At 44.2% G+C, this 19,282-nt stretch overlaps 1 protein-coding gene across 1 annotated transcript; it reads right to left on the bottom strand.

The window, feature by feature from the left end:
- Positions 1–1,576: 1,576 nt before the first annotated feature.
- On the bottom strand, positions 1,577–19,142 carry LOC121580661 (translocation protein SEC62). The gene is made up of 8 exons (XM_041895638.2): positions 19,061–19,142; positions 16,045–16,153; positions 14,820–14,925; positions 14,287–14,503; positions 14,040–14,135; positions 13,487–13,547; positions 12,016–12,135; positions 1,577–5,135 (listed from the first exon to the last, which is right to left on the bottom strand). Exons 1-8 carry the CDS (start codon positions 19,094–19,096, stop codon positions 4,588–4,590), a joined length of 1,293 nt encoding a protein of 430 aa, XP_041751572.1. The 5' UTR covers positions 19,097–19,142; the 3' UTR covers positions 1,577–4,587.
- Between the last annotated feature and the right edge of the window lie 140 nt (positions 19,143–19,282).

Below are 19,282 nucleotides of genomic sequence, written 5' to 3'. Positions count from 1 at the left end.
CCTTCCGTTTCCCCAACAAATAACAGTACCGGTACTGTAAATACCAGTACCGGTTCATACAATCTTGGCTGAAGCAAAGTAAAAACCCATACAATTTTCCCTCTTCTTATATTTCACTTGGCCTAACTGTTGACAAGCAATTGAGGCTACAGATTGTACCTGTAACATTCTCCCTGAGCTTCTTCCTCCCTCCAAGGTGTACAATATGAACAGGCTGATCTGAGCTTCTTCCTCCCTCCAAGGTGTACAATATGGACAAGCTGATCTGAGCTTCTTCCTCCCTCCAAGGTGTACAATATGAACAGGCTGATCTGAGCTTCTTCCTCCCTCCAAGGTGTACAATATGGACAAGCTGATCTGAGCTTCTTCCTCCCTCCAAGGTGTACAATATGGACAAGCTGATCTGAGCTTCTTCCTCCCTCCAAGGTGTACAATATGGACCAGCTGATCTCTGTGTGCATGGTCACAGACATGGCTCCACAACCCACCTGGCAGCAGTGGATAGAGAAATTACTGAACAAAGCAGCAAGATCTGCACAGGGCTACTATTTCTCTCAGTATGCTGGTATTCATAATTCCACAATACAACAGACAAGTAGGTACACACACCAAAGGCTGTGGCAAGGGGGGGCTGGTGCTAGAAGACCAATATGTGACAGCGCGTTGGCTTCACCTAGTGGCCAAATAGGGAAGCAGCAACCTGGCTTCCCAAAACACCTTTAGCGTCTTCACCTAATTGCCTCCACACACCTGGTTCAGCGTTGTTATAGACTGAGTGTACAAAACATTAGGAACACCTTCCTAATATGGTGTTGCACCCCCTGTTGCCCTCAGAACAGCCTCAATTCGTCGGGGAATCTACAAGGTGTCGAAAGCGGTCCACAGGGATGCTGGCCCATGTTGACTCCAATGCTTCCTACGATTGTGTTAAGTTGGCTGGATGTCTATTCTTGATACATACGAGAAACTGTTGAGCGTGAAAAACCCAGCAGCGTTGCAGTTCTTGACACTAACCGATGCGCCTGACACCTACTACCACACCCCGTTCAAAGGCACTTAAATCTTTTGTCTTGCCCATTCACGCTCTGAATGGCACACATACACAATCCATGTCTCATTAACCTGTCTCCTTCCCCTTCATCTACACTGATTGAAGTGGATTTAACAAGTGACATCAATAAGGGATCATAGCTTTCACCTGGATTCACCTGGTCAGTCTGTCAGGGGTGTCAAAGTAATTCCACAGAGGGCCTGGTGTCTGCAGGTTTTTGTTTTTTTCCCTTTAAATTAAGACCTAGACAACCAGGTGAGGGGAGTTCCTTACTAATTAGTGACCTTAATTCATCAATCAAGTACAAGGGAGGAGCGAAAACCTGCAGACACTGGGCCCTCTGTGGAATGAGTGACACGTGGGCTTTGTCATGGAAAGAACATGTTTTGTCCACTCAGTGTATAACAGCCCAGACTAGGTAGAGCCAGGTGGCAAGAGTGAACTGTGTGCTGCTGTCAGCAACCAGCCTCTGCATAATTTCATTCAAGCACCAACAATTCATGCAAATAAGACAGGAAACTCAACTGCTTTCTATATTTTTATTGCAATGATAAGATACAGATATACTTCCAGACAACCAATTAATGACATTATATTGCAATATTGCAAGAGACAGTCCTCAATGATATTGATCCAAATATGAACTACTAAGTGACTAAATACATTTTGACCAGATAAAACGTTATCTTCCTTTTTCTTCCAGAAATGTGACAGAATAAAGCAGTATAGATTAATACTACAATTTACAACAGATTGATACTGTGCAATAAGAACACTCAAGAACAATTTGAGATTTTCATGAAATAGTTCGTAATAATACAGCTACTGGCAACTTGCTCTCCAGAAGACATCAGGAAACAGAAAAGCATTGAAAAATAACCCAAACAAAGATACAAAGAGACAAACTACACAGTGTGTTGTTGTAAGTAGTACACTTGTCCTGTACAAGAGCCACACGCCGTTGAATAAAGTTCAGGGTAACACAACGATGAAGAAGAAACAAGCTGGAGACCTACAGAGGTCAACGAGCTCGTACCCTTTTCACACTACTGAGCCGTTCACCGATCTGTACCGCGCCCGCCTGCTTACGCATCCAGCATAGTTCCAGGAACCGGCCAGCACTATTGTTCGGGTCGGCAAGATGGTGGTGAAAAGGGTACGAGCGTCTGGAAGATACTCCTCAGTCTAGACATTGGGTCCATCTGTGTAGAGAGTGTGGGATATCCGAATCATCAAGTGACTTTTTCCCCCCTTTGCTCTCACAAGCTCTGCTCTACCATTCCACGGTGGGGAAAACTTTCCAGCCTGAACATTTTGTGTGGAACAGTATTATAAAATGTTATGCAATGCTCTGCCAACGGGTTTCTCAACCACAAGTTAATCATTCACTATTCTTATGGCAAGAAACAAAACATGTTTGTGGGACTTGCAGTAAGTAGCAACATAGAAAAACTAGCAATATAAATTACTCTACACAAAATCAAAGAAATGACAAAATCGATCAATATCAAATAGGAAAAAAATAGGTAGTCCATCTGATCATTTATATCCACACATTAAATATTCAAAATGTCTGGTGTGTGACAGTCCCCAATAATGACAGTACAGTACACTCTTGACAATATGCCTATTGGTGGTCAAAATGATAGTAAAAAAGTATAATAAAGCAAATAAACATTACGCTGAAAAGAAAAAGTTGTGATACCCCCCAAAAAAAAGGGATTCTGTTCAAGTTGAACAAATTGGGTTCATAATTTATCAATTCATCAAAATATATTTGATATAGAATTCCTTATATAAATGACATCTCTTTATATTTTTTTTATATCGTCCTCACTAGCATCTAAAACAACTCTAGACAAAAAATAACGTAACTTTACGAACGGACAGTATTGGACCACAGCCCCCCATAATGCAACACTAGAGAGGAGAATTGGACCTCGACCCCATTGGTTTCTGATGGGAGTCCCCATGCATTCACAGTGGTCTCCATCGCTGTCAGTTACACTGACTAGAATACCAATGAAGCCAACACAACAAAAGCTATCATGAAAGTATGGGCATCCCGAGTTGAACTGACAACACTATTATAAGCGATCGTAAGAATGAGTATAGTAAGCTTGAGGACATATTGTCTGCTTTGCATGGCTTAGATATAATTGAAGGGAGAAGGGGATTTAAGTCTACACACGAGTGTCTCAGCTCCTATACTGCACTGCGTTTATAAGGTGTAAAAGGTTTGGAATTTGACACAACCGTTACAAAAATGAATAATATTTACCAAAATCCCTTGCTGACACTTTTGACACGTCTTCCCGTATGAAACCAGCATGCATTGTAACAATTAACGTGTTTGGCACTTTCATTTCGATGTCTGATTCTTAAATGGTGAATACAAACTTTAAAACGGGTTTTCCCATTCCATCTTTGCTGTCTGCATGTGTGTGGCCTCAAAAGAAATTAAGTTATTCTAGAAAGCTGTCTCTCAAATTATATTATTTATATATTAGTTATAGTGGCGTAGCCAACGGTTGGTCAATCGTAACGTTCGATGGCTGCCTAGGAGAGATCAGACTCACTCTCATAAAAACAAGAGCTGAACTGTGTACAGAGGGCCAGTTTGCCACTGCTAGTACAGGACCGTGGCCCAGTTGGCCACTGCTAGTACAGGACCGTAGCCCAGTTGGCCACTGCTAGTACAGGACCGTAGCCCAGTTGGCCACTGCCTAGTACAGGACCGTAGCCCAGTTGGCCACTGCTAGTACAGGACCGTAGCCCAGTTGGCCACTGCTAGTACTCAGCTAGTACCGTAGCCCAGTTGGCCACTGCTAGTCCTCAGCTAGTACAGGACCGTGGCCCAGTTGGGTGACAATGGACCAAAGTACACGGTCGTGTTCAGTAGGAAAATGTGTTTATTTTGTTACCGTGTTTCACGCCTACTGGACACAACCCTGGGCTTAGCCTTACCATGACTGTACAAATCGCACGTTGTTCATAAGACAAGGTCTGGATTTGAGGGGTAGATAGACAAGATGGCAGTATTTCGCCTAGTAAAAACAAGGATTCCATAGCTCTTTAATTCCCTCATCTGTGGAAATTGACAAGAGACTTTGCCTCACAACAAAAACAAGACATACAAGGGAAGCATTTCTGCTATAGTAAACGTGTAGAGTGGACGAGTCTGAACTAGAATGATCTGGGATAACAGTCATAACGCAAGTACCGGAAAAATAGGGAAAACATCAGGAGAACCAACGTGACAACTTCCTCAGACAAACACATCTGTTAAGTTAATAGTTTGCATTTCTCCGTTTAAATAATATGGGGATTTTAGAACCACAATAAGGCTTCTCTTGCTTTGTGTCACCGGTGTCGATACTCAGACAGACGTGACATCTGTATAGTTGGTGGAAGATCGGAGCAGACAAGATGGGGAGGCGTCTCCTCAGCGAGGTTGACGAGACCTGGAGGAGGTGGGAGGAGGTCCTTGGAGGAGCACTAGGGTGGAGGAGAAGGAGGTGGCAGTGATAAAATATTTATGTTTGAACAGGCAAGGGCTTTGTCTCACCGTCTCCCTCCTGCTCTTCCCTCTCTCCTCCTTCCTTCTCCCCCTCTCCTTCCTCCTCCTCTTCCTCCTCCTCCTCCTCTTCCTCCTCCGTGTGCTGCTCTAGCTCCTCGCGGGTGATCATCTCAAAGTCGTTCCCGTTGCTGTGCTGCGAGCCCTCGTCCTCCCGCCGGTCGCTGTCCGTGTCAGAGCGCTCAGCCCCCTTCGTCACCTCGCCTTCTTCCGTCCCCTGTGGCACCGTGCCCTCTTCTCCTTCACCTTCCTCCTCTTCCTCCTCACAGTCACCCTCCTTCTCCTCGCTGTCTGACTTCTGGGCCTTGGCGGCATCTGCATCGCTGGTCTTGCCCTCAGTCTTGTCCTGGCTCTTCTTGCTAGAGCCCCGCGGGCCCTTGTACTCGTGCGTGTAGAGCGGACGGAAGGAGTCGATGAAGCCCACGTCGGCTGTGAGGTTGGGCAGGAACCAGAAGTGGTGGCGTCCGCCCGTCACCAGCCAGATGACCAGGAACAGGATGCAGCGAGCTGCGGGGAGACAAACAAACATTGTCATGTCAAAGTGAAGGCCAACAACTAACGTCAATGGTGCTGAGGGGAGGGAATCCTGTGACATCAGCAGCTTTGGTGCTCTGTCACCCATTTTGACTAAAGTCTCTAGGTAAACCCACCAGATAAATTATTAAAAAGGTAAAAGAACAAAACATAATTTTGACTTTTTACTGGAATTCCCCTTTAAATGGATACCGCAAGATTCTGGCATTTAATTGGCTCGCGAAACTACGACTAAGTTCCTTCATACTGCACACAGACATAAAGAGATATGGTATCCATGAGTTCATCTGACTAAGTAGAACAAGGGCCTAAATGCCAGAATCTCGCAGTGTCCCTGTAAGGGTTGGATAGGTGTATTAGCAATATGGTGATCACATGCACAGGGTCACAGATGTAATTGCAGGGTACCGTGAATTCTTAAGCTGTAACAATGATACATGTACATTTGTGGGGGGTGCTGCCATGCTGCTCCTGTACTGCCCGTGTCTGAGTGATGCAAGCGGGGAGAACAGGCCGTGGCTCGGGTGGCTGAGGTCCCTGATGATATTTTTGTCCTTCCTGCGACACCTGGCTGTGATGCCGTACCAGGCTCTGATGCAGCCCGACAGTAAGCTCTCGACGGTGCTCCTGTAGAACACAGAGCCCTCGGAGACAGGAGGCTGAAGAAATTCAGCCTGAGGTTGAAGAGTCGCCGTCATGCCTTCTTCACCACGGTGTCCGTGTGGTTTGACCATTTCAGCTTCTCAGAGATGTGTACACCGAGGAACTTGACGTTTTTGACTGTCTCCACGGCGGCCCCGTTGATGAGGATGGGGCGTGCCCAGCCTGGTTCCTCCTGAAGTCCACAATCAGCTCCTTTGTTATGCTGACGTTGAGGGAGAGGTTGTTTACCTGGCACCATGCCATCAGAGTGCCAACCTCCTCCCTGTAGGTCGTCTCGTCATTGTTGGTAATCAGGCCTACTACTGTTGTGTCGTCAGCGAGCTTGATGATGGAGTTTTAACTGTGTGAGGCCACGCAGTCGTGGGTATACGGTGAGTACAGGAGGGGACTGAGGACCAGTGTTTCCTCTGTGTTCATTAATGTGTGGCACTGCGCCACACCAAAATAAACACCATATTTCTACCAAACATAGTTTCAATAAAGTTCTGTAAAGCACATTCACTTTTCTTGGTAAATAGATAATCTGTCTGGGTTCAACACAGTTCTGAGGGTTACTTAGCTCTGTGAGCTATGGCAGGCAGCCTGCAACTCAAGAAACAGCGCGCCTGTGACCAGTGCTCAATACAGAAGCTCTGCGGCGCGAAACAATTCACTTTAATCACCTCAGAGGGCACCTGCGTGAGAAGCTGCAAGAAAGGTACGTTCGCTTGTTTGTTTGACTAACGTTAGCTAGCCAACTAGTTAACTACATAAGCTAGCTATAACCAAAAAAACTCTACTAACATCATTTAGATCTATAATATTGATGCCACAATTGTAACGGCAATTATCTATCCAATAACCACAGAGTATGTTGATGATAGAAACATGGTTAGCTGACGTTACTAGTCTAGCAAGTTAGCTAGCTAGTTCGTTTGGAACTGTATCAAGTGCAAGCAAGATAGCTACATTTATCTGTCTTCGATTATAATTTTTTGCTCAGATGAGTTTATTAAAATATTTCCAGCCACAGCAGCAAAAGAGAAAGGGGGAGCAGATCAAGAGTGTCATGTAACGTTAACTTAGCGAGCTAACGTCAAATCAGCCTGAATTAAATGAAACTTTCTTTAGTTAGCTAATTGTAGCTAACTCCGTTCCGTACATATGTGGGCACCCACGGCATTCAAACGAGGCTGCAATGACAACTAATGGGACTGTAGCGACTGTGTTGGCATCTAAATCTGGGGTGTGAACTAAGTTTCGATTCAGCGTTGATTGACATGGTAATGGACCAATAGCATTGGAGAAAAGTTGAAAAAAACTGACCCTGCACGTTTAAGTGTGACATGTCATTTATATTATTATTATTATGATTATTATTGTTATTATTATGCATTATTCAACTCATTCTGTGCCGTACAGCCTCTTTCCACCAGGTGTAACGCTTCTCTCACAGATTAAAAACAAGAAATGATCAATGGTGAGTGTAAAGTTAATTACTTGGGAGTTCATGTGGTCCTCTTGTAGCTCAATTGGTAGAGCATGGCGCTTGTAACGCCAGTGTAGTGGGTTCGATCCCCGGGACCACCCATACGTAAAAATGTATGCACACATGACTGTAAGTCGCTTTGGATAAAAGCGTCTGCTAAATGGCATATTATATTATCAATAGTTAACTCAATTAATTGTAAATTTTTCACGTAAATCACTGAGAGCCATCATGACTCTGTGACACCCACAGTTTAATTGTGAAGATATATTTTGCGCCGCCCTAAAAGCCCTATTCAAAAAAATCCACACAAACCTTCAAATAGGTATGTAATTTTAGAGGTGATAAGTTGGACAAATCGGGTGAAAAAAGCTGGTTCCCCACACGACATATCTCCCCCTTTCACTATGACGCAGTAGCTTTCGTTTCCCCCACCCTCCATTTAAAAAAAGACCCCGCGGAGCGCCGTTGCTTTCTTCAATCATGCAGAGACGGGCAGCATGAAGGTCTCGTCATTGACTTTGCTGGAGGGGAGAAAATGTGCTTTACAACGGTATTCATATTACAGTTGACCTGGAAGTATTACGTTTTTGGGGCGATAAAATAAGGTCAAATGTACGGAACAGCGCGATGTACAAAAGTGCTTTAGCTACCGTTAACTCTTTAAAAGCTTAAGCTATCATTTTTATAACAAGTGTATGGCTTACTTTACTAGACAGAGAAGAGGCAGAATTCCGGGAGTGGGGTAGGGATGCATGAGGGACAGAATGGAGCAGAGGAGAGGAGAGAGCCAGGAGGGTAGATGGAAGGAGAAAAGGAGAGAGGAGAGCAGAGAGAAGAAAGAGAAGTAAATAAAGGAGAGGAGAGGAGGAGGAGAGAGGAGTAAGGCCAAGTGTGTACCACCGGCAAGCCGGATGGGACCCAAAGTGGCTTAAAATTGACTGAAGCCGCGGCTATATAATAGGCCACATGATTAAACTACAGATGTGGCAACTAATATTTTTTAATAGTGATATTCTACAGTCACACTGCATCCATGAGTAATAATGAAATTGTGTATGGATTTTTGTATGTTTTCCAGATACATGGACCAAGAGGGACACCTTTACAACCAGTTCCTGGACCTGGTGTCAGTCCCTGATGGCAAGGCAGACACCATCGTTGCCGCCATCAAGGAGGTGCTGCACATCAAAAAGATACCAACAGAGTGATTGTACGGCCTGGGCACTGATGGGGCTGCAGTGATGACTGGTATGTCTTGTGATACAAATTATTTTCCTCATCTTCAAAACAGGACAAAATAGTGGTGTTGCGAAACAGCTTAAAGGATGCCTTCGCGTGGATGGTGTCTATGGCTTGTGCTGCCCACCGCCTTTCTCTGGCCTGTAAAGATGCATCAGCTGAGGTCCCCTATATGGACACTTTCAACGAGCACCTGGAGCAGCTCCTGTTACTTTGCCAAAAGCACTAACAAGACAGAAGTCTTGAAAGCTGCTTCAGTGACCCTAGGCCTTCAGTACTTAAAAGTGAAGGTGTGATTATGCATAACATTTCTTCTCTTGGCTACTCTGGTCTCATCTTGTTCACCTACTGCATCTACACTCAAAATAAATGTATTTTGCAGGAAGTAAAGGATGTTCGCTGGCTGTCCCGGCACCTGGCCGTGGCTAATCTTCAGCGAAACCTCAGCGCAGTGTTCACTGCATTGGCTGAGGAGGTGGGGTTGAACCGGTGCCCAACTTCTAAGGGCCTCTATGCTTTCTGTGCCACGTACAGGTAGGCCTACATGTATTATAGATTATAGTGGAAATTAAATAATGTACTATGTTGCCATTACTGCTTTCAGTGTCTCAAAACTCTATTTGAGTGGTCCACAAAGTGGCTTTTAAAACCTGTTTTGTATTGTCAATTGATGTATCATTGTGGAGTGACAAACTTTTCTAACTCTACAGATTTGTGGCAGCGCTTTACCTGCAGGCGGACGTGCTGCCTCACCTGACGCGACTTTCAAAAGGATTCCCAAAGGAGGATGTAAACTTCCTGGCCATAAAATTACAGATACATTATTTTCTATCTTCATGTTCTACGTGTGCAAATGTCACAGGACAGCAGCACTACTCAATGAAATATTTAAGAACTACTGACACGTCATTATAATAACTTCAAGCAAAACAACGTGTTGTAGGTCCCTGTGACAATGGCATCACTCCTCGCCGTAAAAGAAATCCCAGCCCCCGGGGTCATTTCTGAGCCAACTCCACCAGGACCTCGATGACCCAATGGGTCTGGGCACATTCAACATCAAGGTCTGGGCACATTCAACATCAAGGAGGAGAGGCCAGGTGACGATCAAGACCAGGAATCAGTTCTGGGCTCGGTTCAGAGAGGAGGTAAAAACATTTGTTTTCCAATGCTGTGATGAAACCAATGTTACATCATGTGTGTTGGATAAACTAAAACAAAACAGCTATTAATCACTTATTTTCTGTTTTGCGCTCTAATTAGGTCATGGATCCATATCTTGTTGGCCTCCAAGACAGCGTAGAGCGGAGGTTCTGACACCTGGAGATTCTGGGGGCCTTCAGTGTGTTGGGACCTCAGGCTGTGTTCTCTAGTGAGAGGATCAACACCTTTAACCTGACCCTCCGCTCCAGGCAGTTCTTGCAAGCGCCAGAGGCTGCTGTGCTGCAAGAGTGGCCCTCTTACAAGCAACGTGTGCTAGTTGGAGCATTGAAGGTATGGCATGAGTGTGACTATCTTTTGAAGAACATTTAAGGCCCGTGTTGCCCAACCCTTTTTCCTGTTGAACTACCACTCTGTTGGCTCTTCTTTAACGTTGTACATCTTAGTTTTTCATGTATTTCAGGGGTTGGACCAGCTGAGGGCAATGACAAAGCTGGCCTCGCAGTTTGATGAGTGGGGACAGCTCTATCCCTGCCTTAGCCAGCTGGCAGCAATCGCACTGACTATACCAGTGTCTTCTGGTAATTGAGAGCAATGTAACGAGTAAGAACATTTAAATGTGAAAGTAGATCCTCTTAGTCCATCTCCCTTCTCTTATTATTATTATTATCATCTATGTTATTGCAGGTCAAAACAGACTGCAGGGGGAGCATCTAGCCGCCTGCATGCGGCCCCCCCATCAAGGAGCTGAATTACAGGAGGGCGTTGGAAATATTTTCCCAAAAGCCCAGAAGAATAAAGTGCTCTGACAGAGGCTGTAAACTCTGTCAGAACTAGGTTGTCGTCAGAACCTGGAAAGAGATTTCCAACGCCCTTCTTTTGTGATGAACATGAATTAGTGGGCTCATATTCATGTTCAGTCAAATGTTAATTTTGTCAAGATAAACTTTTTTATTTCAGAAAGAAGGTCTATGTTGTGTTTCTTTAGATAGCTGCAGCACTCAACCTTAAATTGCATACTGTACACTATAATCACTTTACCAATACGTTATTGAGCTCATTTATGGGGTTGGAAATTATATTTCAGAAGGTTTATTTGAGTTATTTCCTTTTAAAAAGTCACCAGAACCAAGCTTTTCAGTACTTATACATATTTTGTTTTGGGGTCAGAGGACCCCGGAACCCCCCCAAAAAAGGGTGACCCCCCGCCGCAAACTTTTCCCTCACAGCTAACACATTTTCCAAAGGAAACACTGCTGAGGACGCACCCTTGTTGAAGCTCAGTGTAGAAGAGGTCATGTTGCCTACCTTCACCACCTGGGGGGCGGCCCATCAGGAAGTCCAGGACCCAGTTTCATAGGGAGGAATTCAGTCCCAGGGCCGTGAGCTTTGTGGTGAGCTTAGAGGGCACTATGGTATTGAAGGCCGAGCTGTGGTCGACGAACAGCATCCTCACATATGCATTCCTTTTGTCCAGGTGGGTAAGGGCAGTGTGCAGCGCAATGGCGATTGTGTCAACCAAGGATCTGTCTGGCGGTAGGCGAATTGGAGAGGGTCGAGTGTATCGGGGAGGGAGGAGGTCATGTGGTCTTTGACTAGCCACTCGAACCACTTCATGATGACAGAAGTGAGTGCTACCTACGTCCTCGGTGGAGACCGTAAGCACATAGTCTTCAGGGGCTCGTCCGGTGTTGGTGTCTGCAACGTGACTGGCTATCTTTTTGTAATGTGTGATCGTTAGAAGCCCCTGCCACATAGCCTTCGTGTCCGACCTGCTGAATTGCTCCTCCACTTTGTCCCTATGCTCATGTCTCGCCATCTTGATCGTACTTGTACTGTTTAACCGGTCACCTTGCCCTTTTTATAAGCAGCATCTCTCTCCTTCAGTTTCCCTACAAGGCTGCCATCAATCCACGTTTTTTGATTCAGGTACGTTTTGAAAGACACCATCGGTTTCACATCATCTCTGCATTTTTTTATGAATCCGGTGACTGTGTCGGCGTATTCATTGATGTTATCCCCAGATGCGACCTGGAACATATTCCAGTCCACGTGATCAAAACAGTCTTGGAAGCATGGATTCTGATTGGTCAGACCAGCGTTGTACAGACCTGACTACCGGAACATCCCTTTTGAGTCTTTGTTTGTAGGTGGGAGGAGCAAAATGGAGTCGTGGTCCGATTTGGCGAAAGGAGGACGAGAGAAGGCAATTCTACCTAGCGTATTAGGAGGACAAGTTGTCGCCACCATATTGATTTACACTATCCAATCTTTTTAGTTGTACACAAGGGTCTAGAGGTTGGATGTTTTCTTTCTTACCAACAGCCAACAGCAGTATACTGGCCACGAAACAGCCTGCTGCCACGCTCAGATAATACACGCCCACACGCATCTCAGCCGGCCACAGTGGGAAGAGAGTGGCCGCAATCACTGCAATTACTGTAAACACAGAGACACAGGCCTTAGTACAGTGGAAAATAATCATTGATATTCCCATTAGCAATTCATAGGGATGGCATTTGAAATGTTTTGTACTCGCACAATTCCCCTCCCACCCTCCCGAGTTCTCAAATAAAAAAGCAATTTTTAAAACACAAGGCCAGCACTGGAAAAAACGTGTGCATTTATAGCTGTACGCCAATCAGTGCGCAACAATGCCTGATTTATCATAACCATTACAGAATAATCCTAATTGCTAAATTGCCTCATACATATTCAGTCAATTAAAAAACAAGTGCCATTCTAAGATGAATTTATTGAAACCGTAATATTAACTGATTATATTATATAGCAGAACACAATCTTCAAAAAGGTAGCAGTAGCCTCAGTGGTGGCGCTTGCTCGTAGAAGCCTATGGCTGTTTTGTTAATTTCCAGAGCCTTATCACAGTCAACAGACTCCTATTTTATAGTAAAAATAATGATGTAATATAACAGAATAAAAAAAAATTCCAAATGAAAAAAAGTTGCCAGTGCGAATTGATGCACATCTCACATCTAGAACAGTTATTCTCAAAGAGTGATCGTTTGAAACTGGGCTCAATTTGGAGAGTTGAAAGACCCATTTTTTTTCAGGGTTACAAACCAAAATCTGTCTTTTTGATATAGAGACGTTCGATTTGGATCAACAATTCCACATTGAACAATGCATGGGGATGAATTGCGGACAAGACATCTGTTTAGTGAGTAGGCTTAGGCTAAATGATTGAAAATATGCTGTCTTTATCAAACTCATGTTTTTGCATATTTTCACGGTCTATGTTTAGAAGTGTTATAGCCTAGGCTAACCAATTCTAAATGGCACTAGTAGTTCGCAAAGTAGCCTAACTGGAAAATAGATGGGACGCAATTAGTCCAAAACTGCAACGCTCGTTGTTGGAACCACATATTTCCTTACTTCAGTCAACCAGTCCATTTTGTTGTCATTTGGCAAAGAATGTAGCTGGTGTATCCCATCAGTTAAGATACATTTTTATAGGCATTTATTTCTGTAGGCCTAATGGGAGCTTGTGTGCTCATTCAGCACACGTGTAGAGGGAGTGATCGTAACGCAATTGAGTTAGTGAGAAAGGGAATTTAGGAAGAACTGTGTGATGCTTGGCTTGGTCTTTAAGACAACATTTCGACCTCTCGTTAAAGATGGAGTTTTGACGTCTGTTCCAGTACTCGATTACTCATGTCCATCCCTAGTCCAATTCAGTTGCAATTTTCAGTCATTTGTGAATGACGGTTAGTTTAATCAGTTATCAAAATGGACTATTCTATGTAATTAATACTACAATTCCACTCACCCAGAATCAGTCCCATGGCAAAGGTTTTAAAATGGACTGGATCGTAGATCCAAACAAATACCTGGAAAGTGGAGTAAATATGACGATTTTACATTTCACCCTAGAAATAGTTTTTTAAATTTGTCAATCACAGTGATTCACCGTTTTCACATATCACATGTCACATTGAACCTTTTGCCATCATATCATGCTTGCATGGCAAACTGACGCCACAAAGAATGTGTCTCTCGTCATGGAGAATGTGTCTCGTAAAGTGCACCCTCAAACATTTATCTTGTGAAAGTAGGCCCTTTTGCTTGGAATTCTCTCAAATGTCACAGGGAAAAACAAACACCAATGTGCTGAATTCATGTACATTGCACAAAGTTCAGAACGATCACCATCTTTCAAAGCGGATATTCCAACAAAGACCTCTGGCTAAAGACGTTCTCTACATGTCAACTGAAACATGCTCACTTTTCCAGAAACTCCTGCTTTCATACTTTTACCCATCCTAATCTTTGGAGAGGCAGAGCCCATTTTCCCAGGATTCCCTTTGTTCCTTCCAACTCACCTCATTCCCATCCAGGAAGAGCTGGTCCTCATGAGGCTCCAGTTTGAATTTCTTCTTCACATCTTTCTTCTTCTTTGGTGTTCCGGGGCTATCGTCCTGAGCACAGAGACACAGCATGGGTCATTATGGCTTTTAGAGAAATAGGATTGTTCTAGATTCTACGACCAAACCGCTTCAGTGGTCTAACCTGTTACGAACTGTACAACATGTTCATAGCCTGCATATTAAGTTCATTCAATGTACGTACACTCTTCTCCTTCTTTACATCTGAAGCCTCTGCATCCTTGGCATCCTTCTTCTTCTCCTTCTTCCCCTTCTTCTCCTCTTCCTTGCCGCTGTCGCCCTTAGCCTTCTCTTTCTCCTTCTCTTTCTCCTTCTCTTTCTCCTTCTCTTTCTTAATGTCCTTCTCTGGCTTCTTCTTCATGACTTTCAGAGCGCGGTGGAAGAATTGCTTCTTCAGCAGCCTGGCGGGGAAGGAGAGCAGAAAAAAACATCATTAATATCAACCGTTGTCAAATATCGTTTGGCGCTTCATCATATTATTTCAGATTTTGTTTTGGGAGCAGCTGAAACCACCGGGAGCCTGAATAAAGTCCTCGTGAAAACCTTTCACATTACACACATTTTGCCCCAATTTTCTTATGCCTCGAACTTCCTAAGCACATAGGGACATCACACGAACATGAAAGTTGTAGTGAATATTGTATAGTGTGAAAGCAACTTCAGTTCTAGTGTAGGGTGGTAGTTAGTCTAACGTGGGAGTGCTGGTAGTTGTCTAACCTGTTGCAGTAGTCCACCACAGAGTCTCTGGTGGTGAACACGGCCTCCTCTCCCTTCTTTGCCTTGGCCCACTTGGAGTCCAGCAGACAGTCCACTGCCTTGGAGGCTGACAAAGGGAAACAGGCAACCATGTTCAAAATTACATCAAAGGCAGGGACATACTGTATGTTGAAACTCAACGTCTATCATGCTATGCCAACATTCTGAAATCATTGCCCCTGTGGATGTGTACAAAAGCTCCTCTCCAACAGACACAGCTCATGCAACAGATATTTAACCCACGACTGTGCAAACACATTTACTGACACTGTTGACAGAACAGGTCTGCTATGGGGCTAAAGGCATTGGGCAAATGTAAACATTGGCAGGTCAACAGTACTACTATGAGATATAGTGAGAGATTCTGGGTCAAAGGTTAACTATTCCAACCCTCAACTCAGCAGGACCGGAAGCAATAATAAATAAATGCCAACTGCTGTCTCTCACATCAAGACAGTCATACTAAGACCCAGATTTGTCCTGACTGTTCCTGACCAGGAAAGACTTCAGGCCTTTGTTAAAGATGCACTATGCAGAAATAGTTAGCCTAATTTCAGTTCGTGGCAAAACAAGAAAGTATAGTGTAGAAAATTATTGTACCATCTAAACCGCTGTCAAATCTATTTTCCATAACCAAAAACATTGTATTTTCAGCTGTTTGAAGCTTGTCTACAAAAAAACGAAAGTAAAATATACAGAAACTAACCTTAAGAACGGAAGCATAGAAATAGTGCACATAGAAGAGATCTACCGCTTCTTAGACTTGCTTTCAATGAGAATGACAGATCTATAATACAAATTGCTATGTGAATTGGGTCGGGTCACCTAAAAAATGACATACTGCAGCTTTAAAGTCTAAAACTAGGGTTCCAAGGGTTTCTTGGTCAGGTCATGTAGTCCCTCCCCCCCAAAAAAACGGGTTTAATCCCCTAAAAGTGCTTCTCAAACCAGTCCCCACCATGATAGCCTATTTGATGTAGGGATATTCCAACAGTACAACACCTGATTCAACTAGGCGTAGTCACGGCCTTGATGATAGTTGACTAGTTGAAGCACTTTATGTGCTAGTACTGGAATATCAAATGATGTGGACTGGCTGTGGGGACAGGCACCGACTGTCGCAGGCTGGTTTGAGAATCACTGTCCTAAATGAGTGAATAAAGGAGAGTATGAACGGAGCACTGACCGATGAAGTAGTCCACCCGGTGGCCCATCATGTTGGTGGACTTGGTGGGGCAGTTGAAGCGGAGGTACTTGGCCACCGCCTTCTCCTCCTTGGTGGGCTCGCTCACCTCCTACACACCGTGAGGAAAAGGGAAATCAGAAATGTTTGTGTGTCACTATGATGTGTTGTGTTGTGTTGAAAAAATACCATAAATATTGACTCTTCTGCTGCAACACGCTTTGCTACTCCTTTTCCCTACTAACACTTCCAGACCATAGACCAGGGTTTCCCAAACTCAGTCCTTGGGACCCCAAGGGGTGCATATTTTGGTTTTTGCCCTAGCACTACACAGCTGATTCAAATAATCATCAAGCTTTGATCATTTGAATCAGCGGTGTTAGGGAAAAAACTAAAACAAGGACAGAGTTTGGGAAACACTGCCATAGACAAAGGCCTACACTGTAGGCCCGACAGCATTGCTACAGACAGCGACTAGGCCTCAGACCAGTCAAGCAGCAGATCAGACCATCAGCCAAGGAAAGGGGGTGGGCTTTAGGACTTCCTGCGGTGAAGTCAAGTCAATCAGCCAATCTTTATTCACAACACATAATAACATATGCCATTTAGCAGACGCTTTTATCCAAAGTCACGTGTGCATATATTTTACGTATGGTGGTCCCGGGAATCGAACCCACTACCCTGGCGCTACAAGCACCGTGCTCTACCAACCGAGCTACAAAGGACAGGAGCAGGGTGAAGTTGCCCCTAGACACTTATCTTGGGTCAGTTTAGTATTTTCCCTACTAATGGTTAAGGTTAGGATTGGGGGAGGGAAGGCTGACATCCAGCATATGACCACGTGGTGTTGATTGACATTCATGAATCGAAGCGCTTCATATGATTTCTAAAGAAGCATTTATAAAACAACTAAATGATGTAAAACTAGGCTATTTCACTGGGATTTCCAGAAATAGTCTTATTATCATCTTGACACGTGGGACGGTAGTTCTTGTTTGGACAACGAACACGAGCTCTATCATTGGACAATTCCAGTCACACCCCCCTCCATTTTGCTCAGTTTCATAATCTCCTGTTCTGTGCCCACTAACTGAACATGGCCCTGGTCCGACACTGAAGCCAGCACTGCCTGCCAACATGGAGGGGAATGGAGGAGCATCAGCACAATGAGATCCAGTCCTGGCTGCCGCTGCCTCTGGCCCAGCTGGCTGGCTCAGCAGCTACACGCCACATGATGAAGCAAGGAGGGCTGTGAAACAGGGTTTTGTTCAGGTATGGGTATCATCAGTCACGAAATTCAGACACACAAGGCCCCACTAAATGGAAAAACTCCCCCGTCTTTACCTGAGCCTATCCGATGACTATGAGGAGAGGGACTTAGACCCTCCTCTTTTCCCTTCTGAAAGACTGGATTCTGTTCAGTAGGGCACGCCATAGCAAAGCATTTCGCAACAGCAAACTAAAATCTGTGTTCTTATTGGAAATATCAGGTAGTAGCTTATCTCCTCGTTTCACAACGTTGTCTCGCTAGTCCCTACTGAACACAACCCATTACTGGCCAACTCCAGAGCCCACCCCCCAAATCTGACAACTGTCTAGTAGTTGATGAGGATGCCAGCTATCAAACCTGGGTTGTGTTTTGTTCAATGTTTATGCTCACAGAAAGTTCACTTCACTCATCATGGTAAAGCAACATTGTAATAAGTTATTCATAACAGGTGTTTCCGTTACCATATCATGACATCATGAGAGACAGCTAGAGAAAAAAAAGAGAGTGAGAGCAAACAGGATATAATGGGATAGATATAATTCCAACTATTGCATAATAACAATGTATCCTGTTCCTCCAGCCTGGAGAAAGAGATATGGAATATTATGCAATTTTACGACTGACAGCCAAGGTGTAGCCTACCATCACGTGGTCCTCTGTAGCTCAGCTGGTAGAGCACGGCGCTTGTAATGCCAGGGTAGTGGGTTCGATCCCCGGGACCACCCATACACAAAAATGTATGCACACATGACTAAGTTTTATATTATTATCAGCGGTTGTTGATGCATGTCAAGGTGATGTGAACCTGTTTCATAATTTGACAATGACCAGAAGGCCTGAATTGTGTGTAATCGATTCCATTACACTACAGCGATGTATGTTATCGTCGAGTTGTATGAAGTGTGTCGGCATGAGTTTGTCTCAAACAAAATTAAGAGGAACTCACCACAAAGAAAACTAGCCCACCCTTACTGGAAAAAGTATTGCAAATTTGTACAATGACCAATGTACCTCGAAAGAAATCATGATGCAATCTAGCTACGTCTAGTTAAACTACGTCATCGATTAGAAAAATGAGACTGACTATTCTCGTGCAGCCATCAAACATCAATTCATGAGGATGTGCTGGCGCATCAGTGGCATTTGGCTTGCCAAAACAGTAACGTTAGCTAGCTATTTATTCATGCCAAAACACGCCTTGGCTTCACATCTGGTTGCCCGCCATGCAAACGCAGCTTGCTTTACTATCATTTTGACGGTAACGTTAGTAACTGGTAACAAAGCTAGTTGGCAATGGGTTTGCACTTGCTTTCTCTGCCTGGTTTCTGATACCCCCGACAGAGTTAGGCGCTAACGTAGTTAGTAGAAGCCTGGCTAACTAGCACATTGTAAATTCCTCCTCCTCAGCTAAATGTGTTACTTAACCCGGTAACTTTAGCTAACTAATGTTCTGAACTAACTAGGTAACGTTATTGCTCTTTGAAATATTCGTGTTACAGACAACGGTACTGCAAAATGACTTCCTGCAAAATAAAATATTTAAGTCGTTAGCTAGCTAACGAACAACAGCTGCTAGCACAGCTTTTCGCCAATCAACAGCAACGATTCGCCAGAAACATTCCCTTACTAGAAAACTAGTCTGTTGCGGGAAATATTGCAATCTCCAAAAGGAGATGAGTTTTAATAAACTCTCTGTAATATATCCAAGCAAAAACTATCTTCTTCCAGTTAGCGTTAAAATTATTTTACCTGGATCCGTTTCTTATGCCTCCTGCGCTCCGCCATGATTCTCCAACACAGCTCGTCTGATGTGTGATCACGTAGGACGTACGGGTAGTATCGCGAGAGCAAAATGGCCCAACGCAGTACGTTCCAAATAGGTTACTGCTATCCAGCAATCTTGGGACGTCCCTGCCCTAAAACGCAACCTTAACCCCTACCCTTAGCCGAACCTTAACCATAAACCTTACC

Source organism: Coregonus clupeaformis, chromosome 14 (assembly GCF_020615455.1).
Source record: "Coregonus clupeaformis isolate EN_2021a chromosome 14, ASM2061545v1, whole genome shotgun sequence".
Taxonomy (NCBI): domain Eukaryota; kingdom Metazoa; phylum Chordata; class Actinopteri; order Salmoniformes; family Salmonidae; genus Coregonus; species Coregonus clupeaformis.
The sequence above is the reverse complement of the archived record's forward strand: the minus strand, read 5'-3'. Positions and strand labels throughout refer to the sequence as shown.

Excerpts from the sequence above, each read along its gene's own strand:
- LOC121580661 (XM_041895638.2), bottom strand. The coding sequence starts at position 19,096 with ATGGCGGAGCGCAGGAGGCATAAGAAACGGATCCAG. Across the intron at positions 14,136-14,286 it reads ATGTAAAGAAGGAGAAGAGT|GACGATAGCCCCGGAACACC; the intron begins GTACGTACATTG and ends CTCTGTGCTCAG. Across the intron at positions 13,548-14,039 it reads TCTTCCTGGATGGGAATGAG|GTATTTGTTTGGATCTACGA; the intron begins GTGAGTTGGAAG and ends TCCACTTTCCAG.